Below are 14412 nucleotides of genomic sequence, written 5' to 3'. Positions count from 1 at the left end.
TTTCTGGTTTTTAGCTGTGACCAAATAGGGCTGCAGCAAATAACATTGTACACAGTTGTTTTGCATAAACGTGAGTTTATGTTTAAATAAATCCCTGGATCATCAAATGTGCTGCATCAGAGCACAATTTGCTTGCATTAAATGTTCCAGGATTTCCCTTCATAGAAGTTGGGCCAGACTACATCCCACCAACCTTATGGTTATTTGTGGGATCCACAGATATGGTTGTCCGCCACTTCACTTCTAGCCCAGTGTCTTTATAGACTAATTGATCTTTACTGACACAACAAGTGAAAATGGTATCTTGGTGAATTTTCACTTTGCATTTCTCTTATTAGGAGTATGCTGTGTTTCTTTTAGAATGAGCATCGTTTCATTTGTGTAGGAATTGTGTTTCACTTCCTGTGAACCGGCCCTTGACCTGTCTTTTTCTGTTGGGTTGCTGATCTTCTCATTGACATGCAGGAGGAATTGTGTATTTTTGACCAAGTCAGGACGAATTGTAGGTGAAACCTGAAGGACTAAACAACGCTTATCCTTTAACAGGTTGACTACCTTGAAATAGTTCCAAATGCTGAAAGGTATCCTGTGGCAGTGGCCACCGCTGGAGATCTGGTATACCTGCTAAAAGCTGAAGACTCTGCCAGAACCCTCCATTACGTCTACGGGCAGCCTGTCACATGTCTGGATGTCTCCGCCAACCAGGCAGCTTTTGGTGTGAAGAGTCTGGGATGGGTGTACGAAGGAAACAAGGTACAAAGATAGCAAGATGTACGATTTAACAAAAAAACATGAATTTTATTTTTTAAGAGGCAATTTGAAAATTAAATCTCTCTGATATATTTTTAAAAGATGTGTTCAGGCAGTATCAGCCTGGTTAAAATGATTTCAAGTAGCTCAAAATGATATAAAGTGGTAAGTAATTTCCTTTCTCTTCCCATCCCCCAGCCCTACTCCATAGAAGAAACTATTAACAGTGTTTAGATATCCATCTAGAAAATTTTAATGCCTAGATGGGTACATTCATACACTAAAAGAGCGTATCTTTGAAATGAGGTCATAGTATACATACTGTTTTGTGCCCAAGGTTTTATTCAGTCGTGTACCCTGGAGAGCATTCCGGGTCAGCTCCCTCTCCCTAGGATTCCAGCACCGCCTACAACACAGTCTGCTTCACCAGTCTCCTCATCGGTGGGCACTGCTTTCTCTCTCTGTGGACTGGTACAGATAGTGCTCCAGTGCACACTGCAACTTGTAAATCTCTGGGATAAATTCCTAGCATTTATGTCGCTTGGTCAGAAGGTCAATGGGCATTGCCAAAGTGCCTTCTGATGAGGTTGCATCAAAATTTATATCCTTTTCCACAGTATGTGAAGCGCCTCTTGATACTCTTTGAGCCAGAAACAAGGAGACTGGTTTTTAATTGAAATTCTTTGCATGATGACTCGGTTTTAGCATTACTTAGTATTTTACCATCCTGACTGTAGGCCAGATACTTAGTCTTAAAACTGACTTACAGAACTCTCTCTCCCAGTGGGATCAGCGGGGAGAGCTATGGATACAGGTTTGTGTTGTTTTGATTTTCCTCCAATTTGCTGGCTCCTGACCCTGCTGGCAGTGGGTATAATCCCTGGGAAGGAGCTTCCCCAAGCCAGCACCTCCTCTGGCATCGTCCTTTTCCTGTGGAAAGAGCCCTTTCCACGTAGCAGTGTTGTGAACTGGGAGAGGGCGAGACTGGATGCGGGCTGTCTGTTCCAGTCCAGCCCTGCCGCTGCTCTCCTTAAACAGTGGCTTAACCTGCATTGTGCCTCAGTTTCCTCATTTGTAAAAAGGAAGTTCTGACCTCATAGAATTCTAGGATTAAAGAAACACGTATGTAAAGCTTTACCCATAGTCCCTGGCATCAGAGAATTAACAGTCTCTGAGTGCTTCCTGTTCTTTCTCCCACTCCTAGTCTGAGCTGAGCCTCTGGTTGTGGTTTCTACATTTTGTCTTTCCTATGTAGTCTCTTGGAAGGTCACATCTCACTTCTCTAGGCATTCACTGGTTTTGTGACTTGGATTCCTATTATATGTTCTTCAACCAGGAAGACAGATAAAGTGGTTGAAAATACATGAGACTCATTTGTGCTCAAGCTGGCCTGCTTTGCTGGAGCCTGTTCAGCGTATCTTAGCTGGAAAGTCTGTGATGATATAATTCCTGTGTTTTGTCTTCCTGGAAAGTGGGGGAAAAGGGACAGCAGTTGGTTTCCTAAGACAGTTTCCTTTGTCAGCCTTCGAAAACACTCTTTCCCATCCCTGGCAAGCTCATTTTTTGCAAGAAGAGAGACTATTTGCTTCTTAATTTTTCATCCATCATGCTTTCAGGTTTTGATTATCTCACTTATTTCTCAAGTTCTCAATGTAGTGAGGTGATACCTGAATTAATACTAGCCTAGTTTAAATCTTTCATAATATTTTAATAAATATTTCAGCTGACAGGTCCTATTTCTCTTTGAATTATCTGAGTGGATCTCTTTCTGTAGTGATCTAGTCGTACTCAGATGTATTTAGTATTTGAGAAACAAATACAAAGGGGTGTGTGTGTGGTCAGTCGCTCAGTCATGTCCGACTCTGTGAGACCCACCAGCTTCTCTGCCCGTGGGATTCTCCAGGCGAGAACACTGGAGTGGGTTGCCATGCCCTCCTCCAGGGGATCTTCCCAACCCAGGGATTGAACCTGTGTCTCCTGCTTTGGAGGCAGATTCTTTACCACTGTACCACCTGGGAAGCCAAGCCCCTGTTTAAAGAAATAGCTCAGCACAAAATTAGACTTGGAGCATTAATTATGAAAATTAGCTGATTTGTATGTTAATTTGATAAAAATTCATTTTAGAAAGTTCCTGTTCCCTCTAATAACTTGTTGTTGTTCACTTACAAGACGTGTCTGACTCTTCGTGACCCCATGGACTGCAGCACTCCAGGCTTCCCTGTCCTTCACTGTCTCCTGGACCTTACTCAAACTCATGTCCATTGAGTTAGTGATGCCATCCAACCATCTCATCCTTGGCCGTCCCCTTCTCCTCTTGCCCTCAGTTTTTCCCAGCATCAGGGACTCATCTTTTCCAGTGAGTCGGCTTTTCTCATCAGGTGCCTGAAGTATTGGAGCTTCAGCTTTAGCATCAGTCCTTCCAATGAATATTTAGGGTTAATTTTCTTTAGGATTGACTGCTTTGATCTCCTTGTAGTCCAAGGGACTCTCAAGAGTCTTCTCCAGCACCACAGTTTGAAAGCATCAGTTCTTCAGTGCTCAGCCTTATCTATGATCCAACTCTCACATCCATTCGTGACTCCTAGAAAAACCATAGCTTTGACTAGATGGACCTTTGTCGGCAAAGTGATGTCTCTCCTTTTTAATAGACTGTCTAGGTTTGTCATTTCTTCTAAGGAGCAAGCATCTTTTAATTTCATAGCTGCAGTCACCATCCGCAGTGATTTTGGAGCCCAAGAAAATAATGTCTGTCACTTGTTAGTGGGTGTTTTTCATTGGTGTTTTAAGAGGGGAAGTTAATTTGCTACAGGAATGTGTTTAAGCACCTCTGAAATCTGGCAATGGCATTTAGTTATCCAGAAGTTTTGTGAGTACACCAGCAAACTTTCATACCCTTGGGTAAGTGGGTGGGTTGTTGTTAGTAGCACTGGTGAGAACTCTGCATTAAGATGTTTCTCCAACATGAACGCCAGCCACTCGAACGTGAGGAAAGCCAAGCCTTTGCTGTGAAACTTGCCTTATTTTTGCAGAGGTGGAACTTTCCATCTGATTATGCTTAATGGGTTTTCTGCTTCCTCAGAAAAATCAGCATTGTCGTGTGAATTAAGCTGTGTCACAGTGGCTCTGTGAGGTTTCAGTAGCCTCCTGCCATTGCATGATGCACTATTGTAATTCTCAAAGTCTTTTGTGTGGCCTCCTAGTTACCTTGCTTGTGAGTTCCGCACTTTGGTTCTGTTGGTCTCTGGCCTGGAAGCATATGAACAGCACTTTTTATCAGGTTAGTGTGAGATTGTTAGCAGTAGAGCGAGCCTGCAGCTGCGTCCACATGGGGATTTGTGTCTGCCTCTGGCCATATGTCTAGGATTCAAGAAGGTATTATGGGAACACAGAGTTCGGTGTTTCTTCATTTGTACCAGATACAGAACTGGGGGTCAGCTGGAGCCCACTATTGATTGACTGTGATAAATGTAGATGTGAAGTCCAAATGTTGATGTCGATTTTTGGCGGGAACTGGTTTCCCTGACCTGTAGGAGTATTCCAGTAGTGTTATTTTTGTTTACTTGGAGAATATCCTTGTACCATCTGATGATCCCAGCATTCTTTAGGCACTGTAGCTGTCTGAGCATAGTAATAATGGTTCAGACTCATCCATTGACATGCCTACTAGCAAACTACCTGTCACGTATTCATCACAGAGAGTTACAGTGCACCAGTCGTGTTTCAGCATCGGAAAATTAAAACAGCATTGTGCACAGGTCTCAGTAGTCTGGTACTTAGGTTGCTGCTGCTGCTAAGTCACTTCAGTCGTGTCCGACTCTGTGTGACCCCATAGACAGAAGCCCACCAGGCTTCCCCGTCCCTGGGATTCTCCAGGCAAGAACACTGGAGTGGGTTGCTGTTTCTTTCTCCAATGTGTAAAAATGAAAAGTGAAAGTGAAGTTGCTCAGTCGTGTCCGACCCTTAGCGACCCCACGGACTGCAGCCCACCAGGCTCCTCCATCCATGGGGTTTTCCAGGCAAGAGTACTGGAGTGGCTTGCCATTGCCTTCTCCGCTTAGTCAGGTTGCTAAGCTAGTAGACATAGTTTTATAAGGAAATGAAGCCAAGTGACTTAGGAGAAACGGATTTATTTAATCTAAGGAAACACATGTGATTACAGGTGGCTTAGCCATGTGCAGCTCTGGTAGGAAAGACCAGAGAAAATGTTAACGGTCAGCTGTATCTTGGTTTGCCCGTGGTATAAGGATCCTCAGATTTCTGAATTTCAGAGGCCAGAATTAGAGGCCTTGCCTTGGCTTACCACCTTTTTCTTTGGCCAGGTAAAGTCATGGAAAAATGGCTATTATCTATTTTCATTCTTTCTTAAAAGAGCAGATCTTTAAACACCCTTGAAAAAAAAGAGTGTTTTTTGACTCGGTAATGCATTTACCTGATTCAGAAATCAGAAGATGCGAAAGGGAGGATGTACAGTGGGATGACTCCTCCCAGTGCTTTCGACCTGCCACCCAGGTTCTCTTCCTGGAGCTGAGACAGTGTTGTCAGTGTCTTGTACAACCCTGCAGAGACATTTTATGCGTATGTAAGCAAATTATTCATACGTGTCCTCCATCCCTTCTTTCTAAAAAATATAAATGGTAAAACATACCATTTTTGTCCTGCATCTTGCTTTTTCTTACAACAGAATGTCTTGGAGATCATTTCATCATTTCTTGTAACATAATAAAGAACTTCCTGGTAGTTTGTGTGTGTGTGTGTGTGTGTGTGATTTAATGATATTGCACTTTGTAGTTGTCCCTTAAGTAGTTAGGCTACCTTACCCCCTGTTGATGGATGTTAGCTTGCTCCCAGTCTTTTGCTGTTGTGAGCAACACTTGGTCCATGTGAACGTATTTGTAGGATTAGTTCCTCAAAGTAAAGACCTGCTGGGTCAGAAAGGTCTGAGCCTTCATCATTTGATAACTGTTGCCCTCTGTAGAAGGTGTTCCTTGGAAAGTGGTGGATGGCAGTGCGTCCCATTCTCCTCGCTGTTACTTAGCATCTTTCCTCTCAACAGGCTTTGTAAAAAGGTCACAAACAAAATGAGGCCAGAGGGAATAAACAGGGCTCTGTCTGGTCCTGACCCTCATTTAAATTATTTTGTGGCACTCTGCTTTGATGATGAACGACCTCATCTAGAATCACAGGCTTCACCCGGAATCAGTGCAGTGGGCCCGACAGCCCTGTCAGACCACCGTTAGGGCGGAAAGAACTGTAACACATGCTACTGTGTGCTGTTTCTCTGCTTGTTGGCTGCCACAGGGGAGAAGCTCATGGTTCTTTAAAGACTGTGGACTCACCTGCCTCTCTTCTGTAAAATGAGGGCTGGACATGTGACTTTTTGGTTTCTGTCCAGCACCCACGTTCCTTGAGTCTTCAGGCGGTTAGGTGGTTTAAACTTTTTCCTTCACCTGTGGAGTTGTGTTGAGCTGATCCATCCTAGGGGGCTGCTGGGGAGCTGAGGGCTTCTGAAATGGGTCAAGGAATCCCTTGCTCTCCTGATACTTCTCTGGCACAGTGGTTCTCAGACTTTTTGGCACCAGGGACTGGTTTTATGGAAGACAATTTTTCTGCGGGCTGGGGTGGGAGGGTTGGTTTTGGGATGATTAACATGCGTTACATTTACTGTGCACTTCTATTATTGTTACATCAGCTCCAGCTCAGGGCATCAGTCATCAGGTCCAGTAAACTGGGCCCCCTACTCTAATGAGACGGCTTCCCAGGTGACTCAGTGGTAGAGAAGCCACCTGCCAATGCAGGAGATGCGGGTTCCATCCCTGGGTCGGGAAGATCCCCTGGAGGAGGGCATGGCAACCCACTCCAGTATTCTTGCCTGGGGAATTCCATGGATAGAGGAGCCTGGCGGACTACAGTCCACGGGGTTGCAAAGAGTCGGACACGACTGAGCACACAATCTCTGACGGGATCTCCTAAAGGCCATGCTTATTGCTGGCAGGAATGATTGGGCAGGAACTTGTTTGGTACTTTTTCATCAGTTCCTGTGTCTTGCTGGACAAGGGAGATGTGTCGTGAGCTGCTTGAAGGTCCTTTTACTTTTATTTGAAAAGAGACTTTCTATGTTTTGACATTGCATTCTTTGGTTGTCACACTTCGGTGGCATAAATGATCTTAAAGGTAGCCATTGCTAGGTGGCATATGATTGTAAAAGAAAACAAGTGTAATAGCATCTCTGGTCTCATCTCTTCTTGTTGCAGGGCAGAGATCGGTGTCACCTCCATTATTGCAGCCCTCTGTGCCCAAACAGCCCCTTAAAATTTGTTTTTATGTCTCATATTTCCTGAACCTGTCAAAAATACTTCCATCCATGAAAATGTTTTTATGATGCTATGTCATCTTTATTAATTCTTTTGCTACCTGAATTAAATTTTGCTCGCTGAGGTGGAGGATTAGGAGATAGAATTGCCTCATTTAAGAGCATTATGTTGACGCTGAGTCTCATGCTTCATCAAGGAAGAGAGAGACCCACTTAGAGCTCTTCGTGTCATTCTTTGTATTTGGACATATTTCCTAATTTAGTTCTAATGTGCTTGGCATTCGGCAGCAGGTTGTGTTAAGCAACACGCGACATGCATCCTAATCAGGGGACATGAGTGAAGTAATCCAGGAGGCTGGGTGTGTTTGACAAGGACCCTGGCTTGGCGCTGCCTCCTCAGCTTACATCACACTGGAAAACAATTGCTAATGTCTCTTAGGATAATCATTCCCCGTAATGCAGATGTGAAAAGACTCTGGATTGGTTATTGCCCACATCACAAGTTGAAATACCTGTCTGGGAGAGCCTTTGGTATCCAACGCAGTGCTCATAGATCCCAGCTCCATTCTCCATACCTGCAGTAACTTGTGAAATCTGTCTTCCTTTTTGTTCAAGGTTCTATTCCAGAAGAGAACTAAAAACAGTATTTTATGAGCAGGATGACTAATTTGAAATTTAAAGTTCACAGAGTAAATAAATGTCTCATTTCCTCTTTACTTGAGCCTTAAACCTTTAATATTTTTCATATTTATTTACTTTCTGCTTGGAGAAGTTTAAGAAAATAGCACTCGGAGACCCATTTTCTGGATTGTTAGTGATGTTGCCAGAGGTCCCACTTATGTTGCTCAGGATGCTGTCATTAACCACTGCTTACTGAACACGTGCTCTATGCTGGATTTCTGATTGTGCTGGAAACAGTGATGTCTCAAAACATGACATCTGCCTCGGGGCTCTCACCGTCTTGCAGACTTAAAGCAGCGTGGCAAATGCAAAGATGGTTTCCTCCATGTTGAGATGGACATGAGGTCATACGGAGACCTTCATAGTGTATCTGCTGGATTCCAGAGTAATTATAGAAAATTGCGTAGATGAATACATAGATGAGGATTGAACATTCATACGCATTTTGAATATGTTTTAATGTCAAAATACATCAGTAATTGGCATAACTGTCAGTATATTGTTAAAAATGAATAGTTTTCACATCTTTGTGAAAACCTTGAAATGCCTCTGTAGAGCCCCAGGGCTTCTCAAGACCCGTCTCTGACTTAGAGACCTTTGGGGACCCGACCATCTCTCGGATTCTCTACACCCGTAGTGGGTGATTCTGCAAAACCCATTTTTGGAATGCTGCCACTTGTAGAAGCTGAGAATGCTTTAGGATCTCTAGCGGTCTGGAACCACTCCAGGGAGAGACTGAGGAAGTTACTGAAAGTGCGTATAGGGAAAAGTATTTTCAAATAAGTCAGGCAGTGGTATAACCACTGGGGACGGAGCAGGGGTTTCAGAGCCATATAAGCCTTATGCAGGTTGCTTATGTGCCTCAGGCTTCCCATTTGGAAACGGGAGAATACCTGGGAGAGCAGGTAGCGTGCTTTTGGCTGGTGCTCAGTACCTGTTCAGACTCCTCCTCCGCCTCCCCACCCCCACCAGCTTTGGGTCAGAGTTCATCAGGAAAGCCTGGGCGAGGGGACCAGTGCAGAGGCATCAGGCCTGGAGGAGGGTTTCCGGGCGCTGGGGTGGTCCAGGTGGACTGGAACACAGGTGGGGAGGGCGGGTATGGGAGCTGTGCTGAAGCCACGCCTGCAGTCACAGCAGTCCGTGTGCGTCACAGGGCTCATTTTCCCAAGAGCTATTCTGAGAGAATGCGTGTAGAGTAGGGAGGGCTGGGGGAGCTTGGCCTCTGGCAGGACGAGCACAGGAGGTTAACACGTGTGCTGAGCCACCTTGTGCACGGTCCCTTTGAGGTGTGGAGCCCTGTCCGGGAGGACTGGCACTGCGTCTTACGTGTCTTCTCTCTTCACTCACGCTGGCGTCCTTTTGTTTCTCTGTGACGTTCTTACCATTTTCTGATTTCTAAAAAACATTGATCCGTATTCTCAAATCGCTGAGCACATTTACACGACCTTTACAGTGACATGTGATGATCATTTCCTTTTTTCTCATTTGTCTTTTGAATTAAGCTTAGAGTTTTATTTAGGGCCTAATTTTTCTAATGGCTTTCTTGATTATTTACGTGGAGTTTTCATCCTGGTTTACCATTCCACAGCCATGGGAAAGAGTGAACTTGGAGTTATCTTGCATTTATGTCAACTTCTCAGTACCTGTGGCTTTGGTTTCTTCCTGCCCGATGAGGAGCAACAAGATCTGTTAGGGTTAGAAATCAGCTTGTTTTCCCAGTTAATGAAGATCAAGGGGACCTGTCAGAAATGTTTGCCTTTGTCCTACAATAGGAACAGTAACACTGTACAATAGGCCGCAGACTTTCCATGTACATATGTCCAGACAGTTGAGACAAACGGTGTTGGTTTGGCCAAGGACAGGAGAAGAGGGCACATAGAAAATGGCCTGAGTGAGTTTGAATTTCAGAATATTTAAGAGGTTTTACTGTTTGCAGGTTCACATGGCACCTTAAACTAGACTCGTGAAAATATTACAAAGTGGAGGGCTTTTGCTTTTTATTCAGTACGTAGATAAATATGATTTATTAATTTGCCCAGCACTTCAGTCTATAAGGCACTGTGTTAGAGAGTGGGTTTATAATTAACTTATCAATTATTGAGTTGGCAGATGCATTCTTCTAATGGACACAAAGTTGATCTCTCCTCGTCCTCCCAGTGTGTTACTAATTTACAGGGTAAATCTGGTTCTGTAGATGGACACAGGAAACCCCAGCTCAGTCTACAGGTGAGCGGTCACCTTCCAGAGGACGGGCCTCAGGAGGTTCTCAGTGAGGCCCGGCATCTCTGCCACGTGCAGGAAGCAGCTCTGCCGTTACCTGGTTCCAGCCTTGGCTCACCTCCCCGCTGCAGATGTGGAACTGACGGCCTGGATGGCACAGGTTTCTTTGGCTCCTTCTAGCCTCGGACCTCTGGCCCAGGCTCCGCCTCTTCCCCTGGGCGGCCTCTCTGCACTGTTGCCTTAGGGTGTGAACTCTCATCTCCTGTTCACAAGTTTTGAAATGTATGTTGAAAGTCACATGAGAACGCTTCCTCCCCAGCCCCCCTCCCTCGCCTGCCTCTGCGTTTGGGCTCCTGTGCCACCTGTCAGTGCCCCTCCTCGTGGCCCCTTTCGGGTTTTGTCGGAGCAGTGGCTGCGTGCCGAGGACTGTAGACGAAGCCCTGGGGCCCACCTTCTGCCTGGCCTTGCGTCCTGTTCTCCACACCTCCAGAGGGAACCCCTTGCTCCAGCCAGGCGTGTGCGGTGCAGAGGATGCTGTGTTTCTTCCCTGCAGCCCCTCTTCCCCTCCTGTCTGCTCACGTCCTCTCAGGGAGTCCATCCAGGGTCCCCCTGTGAGAAGCAGCCTTACTCATAGCGCTGGCTCTCAGTGAGCGCCTCCCTTTCCTGACCCTTAGGAGCACAGGCCCTGCATCTCACACTGCCGTCTTGTCACTGCCCAGCCCAGCGCTATCTTAACCAGACGGCCGCCAGCTGGGAGGCAAGGGAGTGAGGGTTTAGAGCTGAGCACCGCTGCTCTAAGGTCGGAAAGTCTTTTTGGCTTGGGAGGCAGGGTAGGTGTAGGGCAGGGGTTCTCAAACGCCAGCGAATCTCAGAAAAATACAGATCTTGGGCCTCCACCCCTCAGGCTTCTGACTCAATGAGTCCGAGGGTGGGGGGAGTGCCTGAGGCTCTGCTCCGTGCTGCTGATGCTGCTAGTCTGGGGGTTGCATTTTGAGCACCCTGGGGTGGAAGTTTGGGACGATGGGCTTAGAAGTCCTCACACCTGGCCGTGAGTTCTGGTTTCAGAACTTCACTACTGTGTAAGTGACTTGACCTCTCTACACCTCCACTTCCTCATATATAAAGTGAGTAAAATTGTGGTACCCACCTTATGGAATTATGGGGATCAGGTAGATGAGTGAGTGCAGTGTCCCAGTGTTGGGACATAGAGGACGCTGTAACTGTCAGCCATTATTAATGACTATTTTTGCCAGGAAAAGGAAAAAGCTTGTCATATGGTCAGGCAAACACTGACCTGGAAATGAGACTAGTTGGGCTCTGCCTTGTGCATCCTGGGCTGCTGTTGTTACCTGTGTCATTTGGGGCAAGTTACTAATATTTAAGTTACTTTAAGGCTCAATTTCTTTATGCACAAAATGTGTACAGTAATGGTAGTCTTCCTTTACTGGTTGTGAGAACCAAATGGAATGATATTCTGATAGGATTTGTGAGAAAAGACTGTCATGATGATTGTTAACAGCTGATATTTGTCTTTATGTGCAAGACACTGCTGAGCACGTTTGTGCCGATACCAACATGGACCCTACAGTGTCATTGAAAGGTTGTTAGATCTCAAGCGTGTGAAGTCTGCTGGGGCGGACTATGCACCCTCCATCAAAGGCCCCACAAATTCACTGCGGTTTTTCATGCTCCTCCATCAGCTGATCGTAGCCACATTCTGCCATTCTACCTGCTTGTAAGCCTTTGTTCAGCCTCAACTTGGGGCCAAATGGGGAGTTGCCAGGCTAGTCGAAAATTGATGCCCAAGCCACAAACTGTGCTGACCTTCATACACAGTGTGAATCTTCAGGTTCACAAGTGTTGTTACACTACTGTCATCTCACTTGCACTCTTCCCAGTTAAAAAGCAATGTCCAAGCTGTCTTGAATTTTTAAGCCTTCATTTTGTACTCTGCAGCCTAGGTTTTCCTCCCTCTACAAGCGCAGATTTAATGATAACCTTCTTTCTCACGGGGGCTGTGATTAGTTACATGTGAAGTGCTCTGAAACTGTCCATGCACACTCTTCATTATGTTGAGGCCTGTTGGGTGCTTGAAAGGATGTGAGGATTTTCAGCTTTGAGTTGCACACTTGCATAACACTTACAGTCTCCTCATTGCACTGAATTCTCTGACCGTGAACATCTCCTGTTCATTTCAGGTTCCCCGTTGACCCGTTGTTTTGCTAGTCACACCTCTTCACGTTCTAGCACAAGGACACAGACTGTCTACAGAGATCCCTGAAGCAGAGCAGAGAGCCATTCTTGGCTCAGTCCACAGAGTACCCCTCCCTTCCTTTATTATTTCCAGCATCTATGGATGTAGGGGGGATGGGGAGAGATTGGATCACAGGCTGACCTGCATTGTCACCCGAGCGTGCTCTTGCTCTCCGAGTTCTTTTCAGACTTCGGTCACAATAGGTGTCGGTTTGGCCTCGCTTTGGCCCTTTGTAGACATCTGCCCACATCACAAAGCCCCACGTTTGGCACCGTCTGTGGCGATTGGCAGTGCCTTCCCAGGCAGAGTCCAGTCCTGGAACAGCGGGGGTTGCAGGTGCATTGGCGCATGGTGGTGGGGCGCACACGCGGACCTTGCCTACCCAGTGCCTGGCGCCACTCAGCAGCACCGTCCCATCCCTGAGATATCTTGGCCTCGTGGGCTTGTCACTCCAATTAAAACTTAAACATGAAAGCAGCCCGGGCTATTGCTCCCTTTGTGCCGCATTTGAGGATGGACCGTGCCAGAAGCATGTCATGGAGATTGTTGCATGTCATGGAGGCTGCTGCGGCTGAGGGATCTGTGCTCGAGTCGGGTCCATTTCTTCAGCTCGGCAGCTTGTGCTCGCTGCTGCTGAAAGCACCTGAGAGGCAAGTTTTTGTCTGCCAGCAGAGGGTCACCTTTGGGGTGGTAGTGAAAGTCGTCTTCCACATGTTCACAGATAAGCCGCCTTAGCAGGCCTTGCGCACTGACTTATCTCTGGCAGGGACTTACAAAATAGTCTCTCTGGCTGATTGTCAAAAATTACATCATATCGGAGTAAACTGCTTTTAAATCAGACATCCATTATTCAGTATATTAACTGCTTTTTTATTTTTTTATTGGCTGTTTTGCGTATGATTTACTCTTTTCTCACCGGCTTGCCCTCCCAGCCCAGTTGTCTGTCTTTCTCATCTTTTTTTTTTTTTTAAATCTTAGCTCATCTGTGAATTTATAGAGGCAATTCACTTAGCTTAGTATATGAACATCGATAAGCAGACCCTGCATTTTTTTGTAGTAAAATTTTGACCACGTTTCTGTGGGTCATATTTATGTCAGGTCAGGAGATCAACCTGGGTTGTTCACATGAGTAAATTCTGCCCCCACACTGAGAGGTCTTTTGCTTTTGTATCTTTTTTTTTTAAAGTGAGCATTACTAGTCTTAAGATCTGTATCGAATGAAACTGTACCTCCCACTTACAAACCAGCTAAATATGTTGCTCTTGGCGGAAAGCAGTTTAGTTTAATGTGTTCATTTGTATGTGTGGCGGTATCTTTAATGTAAGGCCGGTGTATCATTTGCCTATAATCTACACATGCAGAAATGTGCAGCACTTACTCATTCTTTCATCAAAGGTATACCAAGTCCATCTTGTGTTCCAGACACAACAGTGCAGGTATCCAGGACACCAGACCCCATTTCTGGAGGTTCCCCATGCACCTGGCATCTTTGTGCTTCTGGTACATTGCCCTGATGTGTGGCACTTGACTGTTTGGAGTAATAAGGACTAGATGGAGTTTGTCTGTTTATTTCACTCCAAATCAGCATTGTTGTGGTGGTTGTTAGAGATCAGAAAAGCAAGTAGGTAGACTTTGTCATCTGCGCGAATGGCAGGCAGGTCCTCTCCCTGTGACTTTTGCCTTTCACTTTGCTGCCGTCCAGTGCAGCATCTCCTCAGCTTTCCTCTCTGTCGCTTCTTTTTAAGATGGTGGCAGACGAGCTATCTTTATTTCACACTTTTTAAAAAAATGTAGTCTTGTAGAGGAAGCCTTCTGACCACTCCTCACCTCTTTGGAAAGGCAGACAAGCCCCATTTGAGTATTTCTTGTGTACAAGCCTGTGGTAGGGCTTCCCAGGTGGCTCAAGTGGTAAAGAATCCACTGGCCAGTGTAGGAGATGCAGGAGACTCAGGTTTGACACCTGGCTTGAGGAGCTCCCCTGAAGGAGGAAATGGCAACCCATTCCAGTATTCTTGCCTGAGAAATCCCATGGACCGAGGAGCCTGGTGGGCTACAGTCCATGGGGTTGCAAAAAGTTGGGCACGACTGAGCAGGGTCCAGAGGAGGTGAGCCTGCTGCTTAGGTGACATTGGTGGTGGTGTCATGCCTTTGACAGATGACAGAGTAGTCTGAGGAAGACTCACTGTCTTTGGTAAAC

General features: G+C 45.9%; 1 protein-coding gene across 2 annotated transcripts in view; it reads left to right on the top strand.

Moving 5' to 3' along the window:
• Positions 1–14412, top strand: part of FBXW8 (F-box and WD repeat domain containing 8) — a 112588-nt gene that overhangs the window by 76633 nt on the left and 21543 nt on the right. For both annotated transcript variants that reach the window (XM_055404327.2, XM_055404328.2), the window contains exon 7: positions 547–753. In XM_055404327.2, the coding sequence (XP_055260302.1) occupies positions 547–753 (207 nt within the window). The remainder of the gene's footprint in view (positions 1–546; positions 754–14412) is intronic.

The sequence above is a fragment of the Moschus berezovskii genome, chromosome 19 (genome assembly GCF_049115385.1).
Source record: "Moschus berezovskii isolate FMDL1 chromosome 19, NW_MosBer_1.0, whole genome shotgun sequence".
Classification (NCBI taxonomy): Eukaryota; Metazoa; Chordata; class Mammalia; order Artiodactyla; family Moschidae; genus Moschus; species Moschus berezovskii.
The sequence above is the reverse complement of the archived record's forward strand: the minus strand, read 5'-3'. Positions and strand labels throughout refer to the sequence as shown.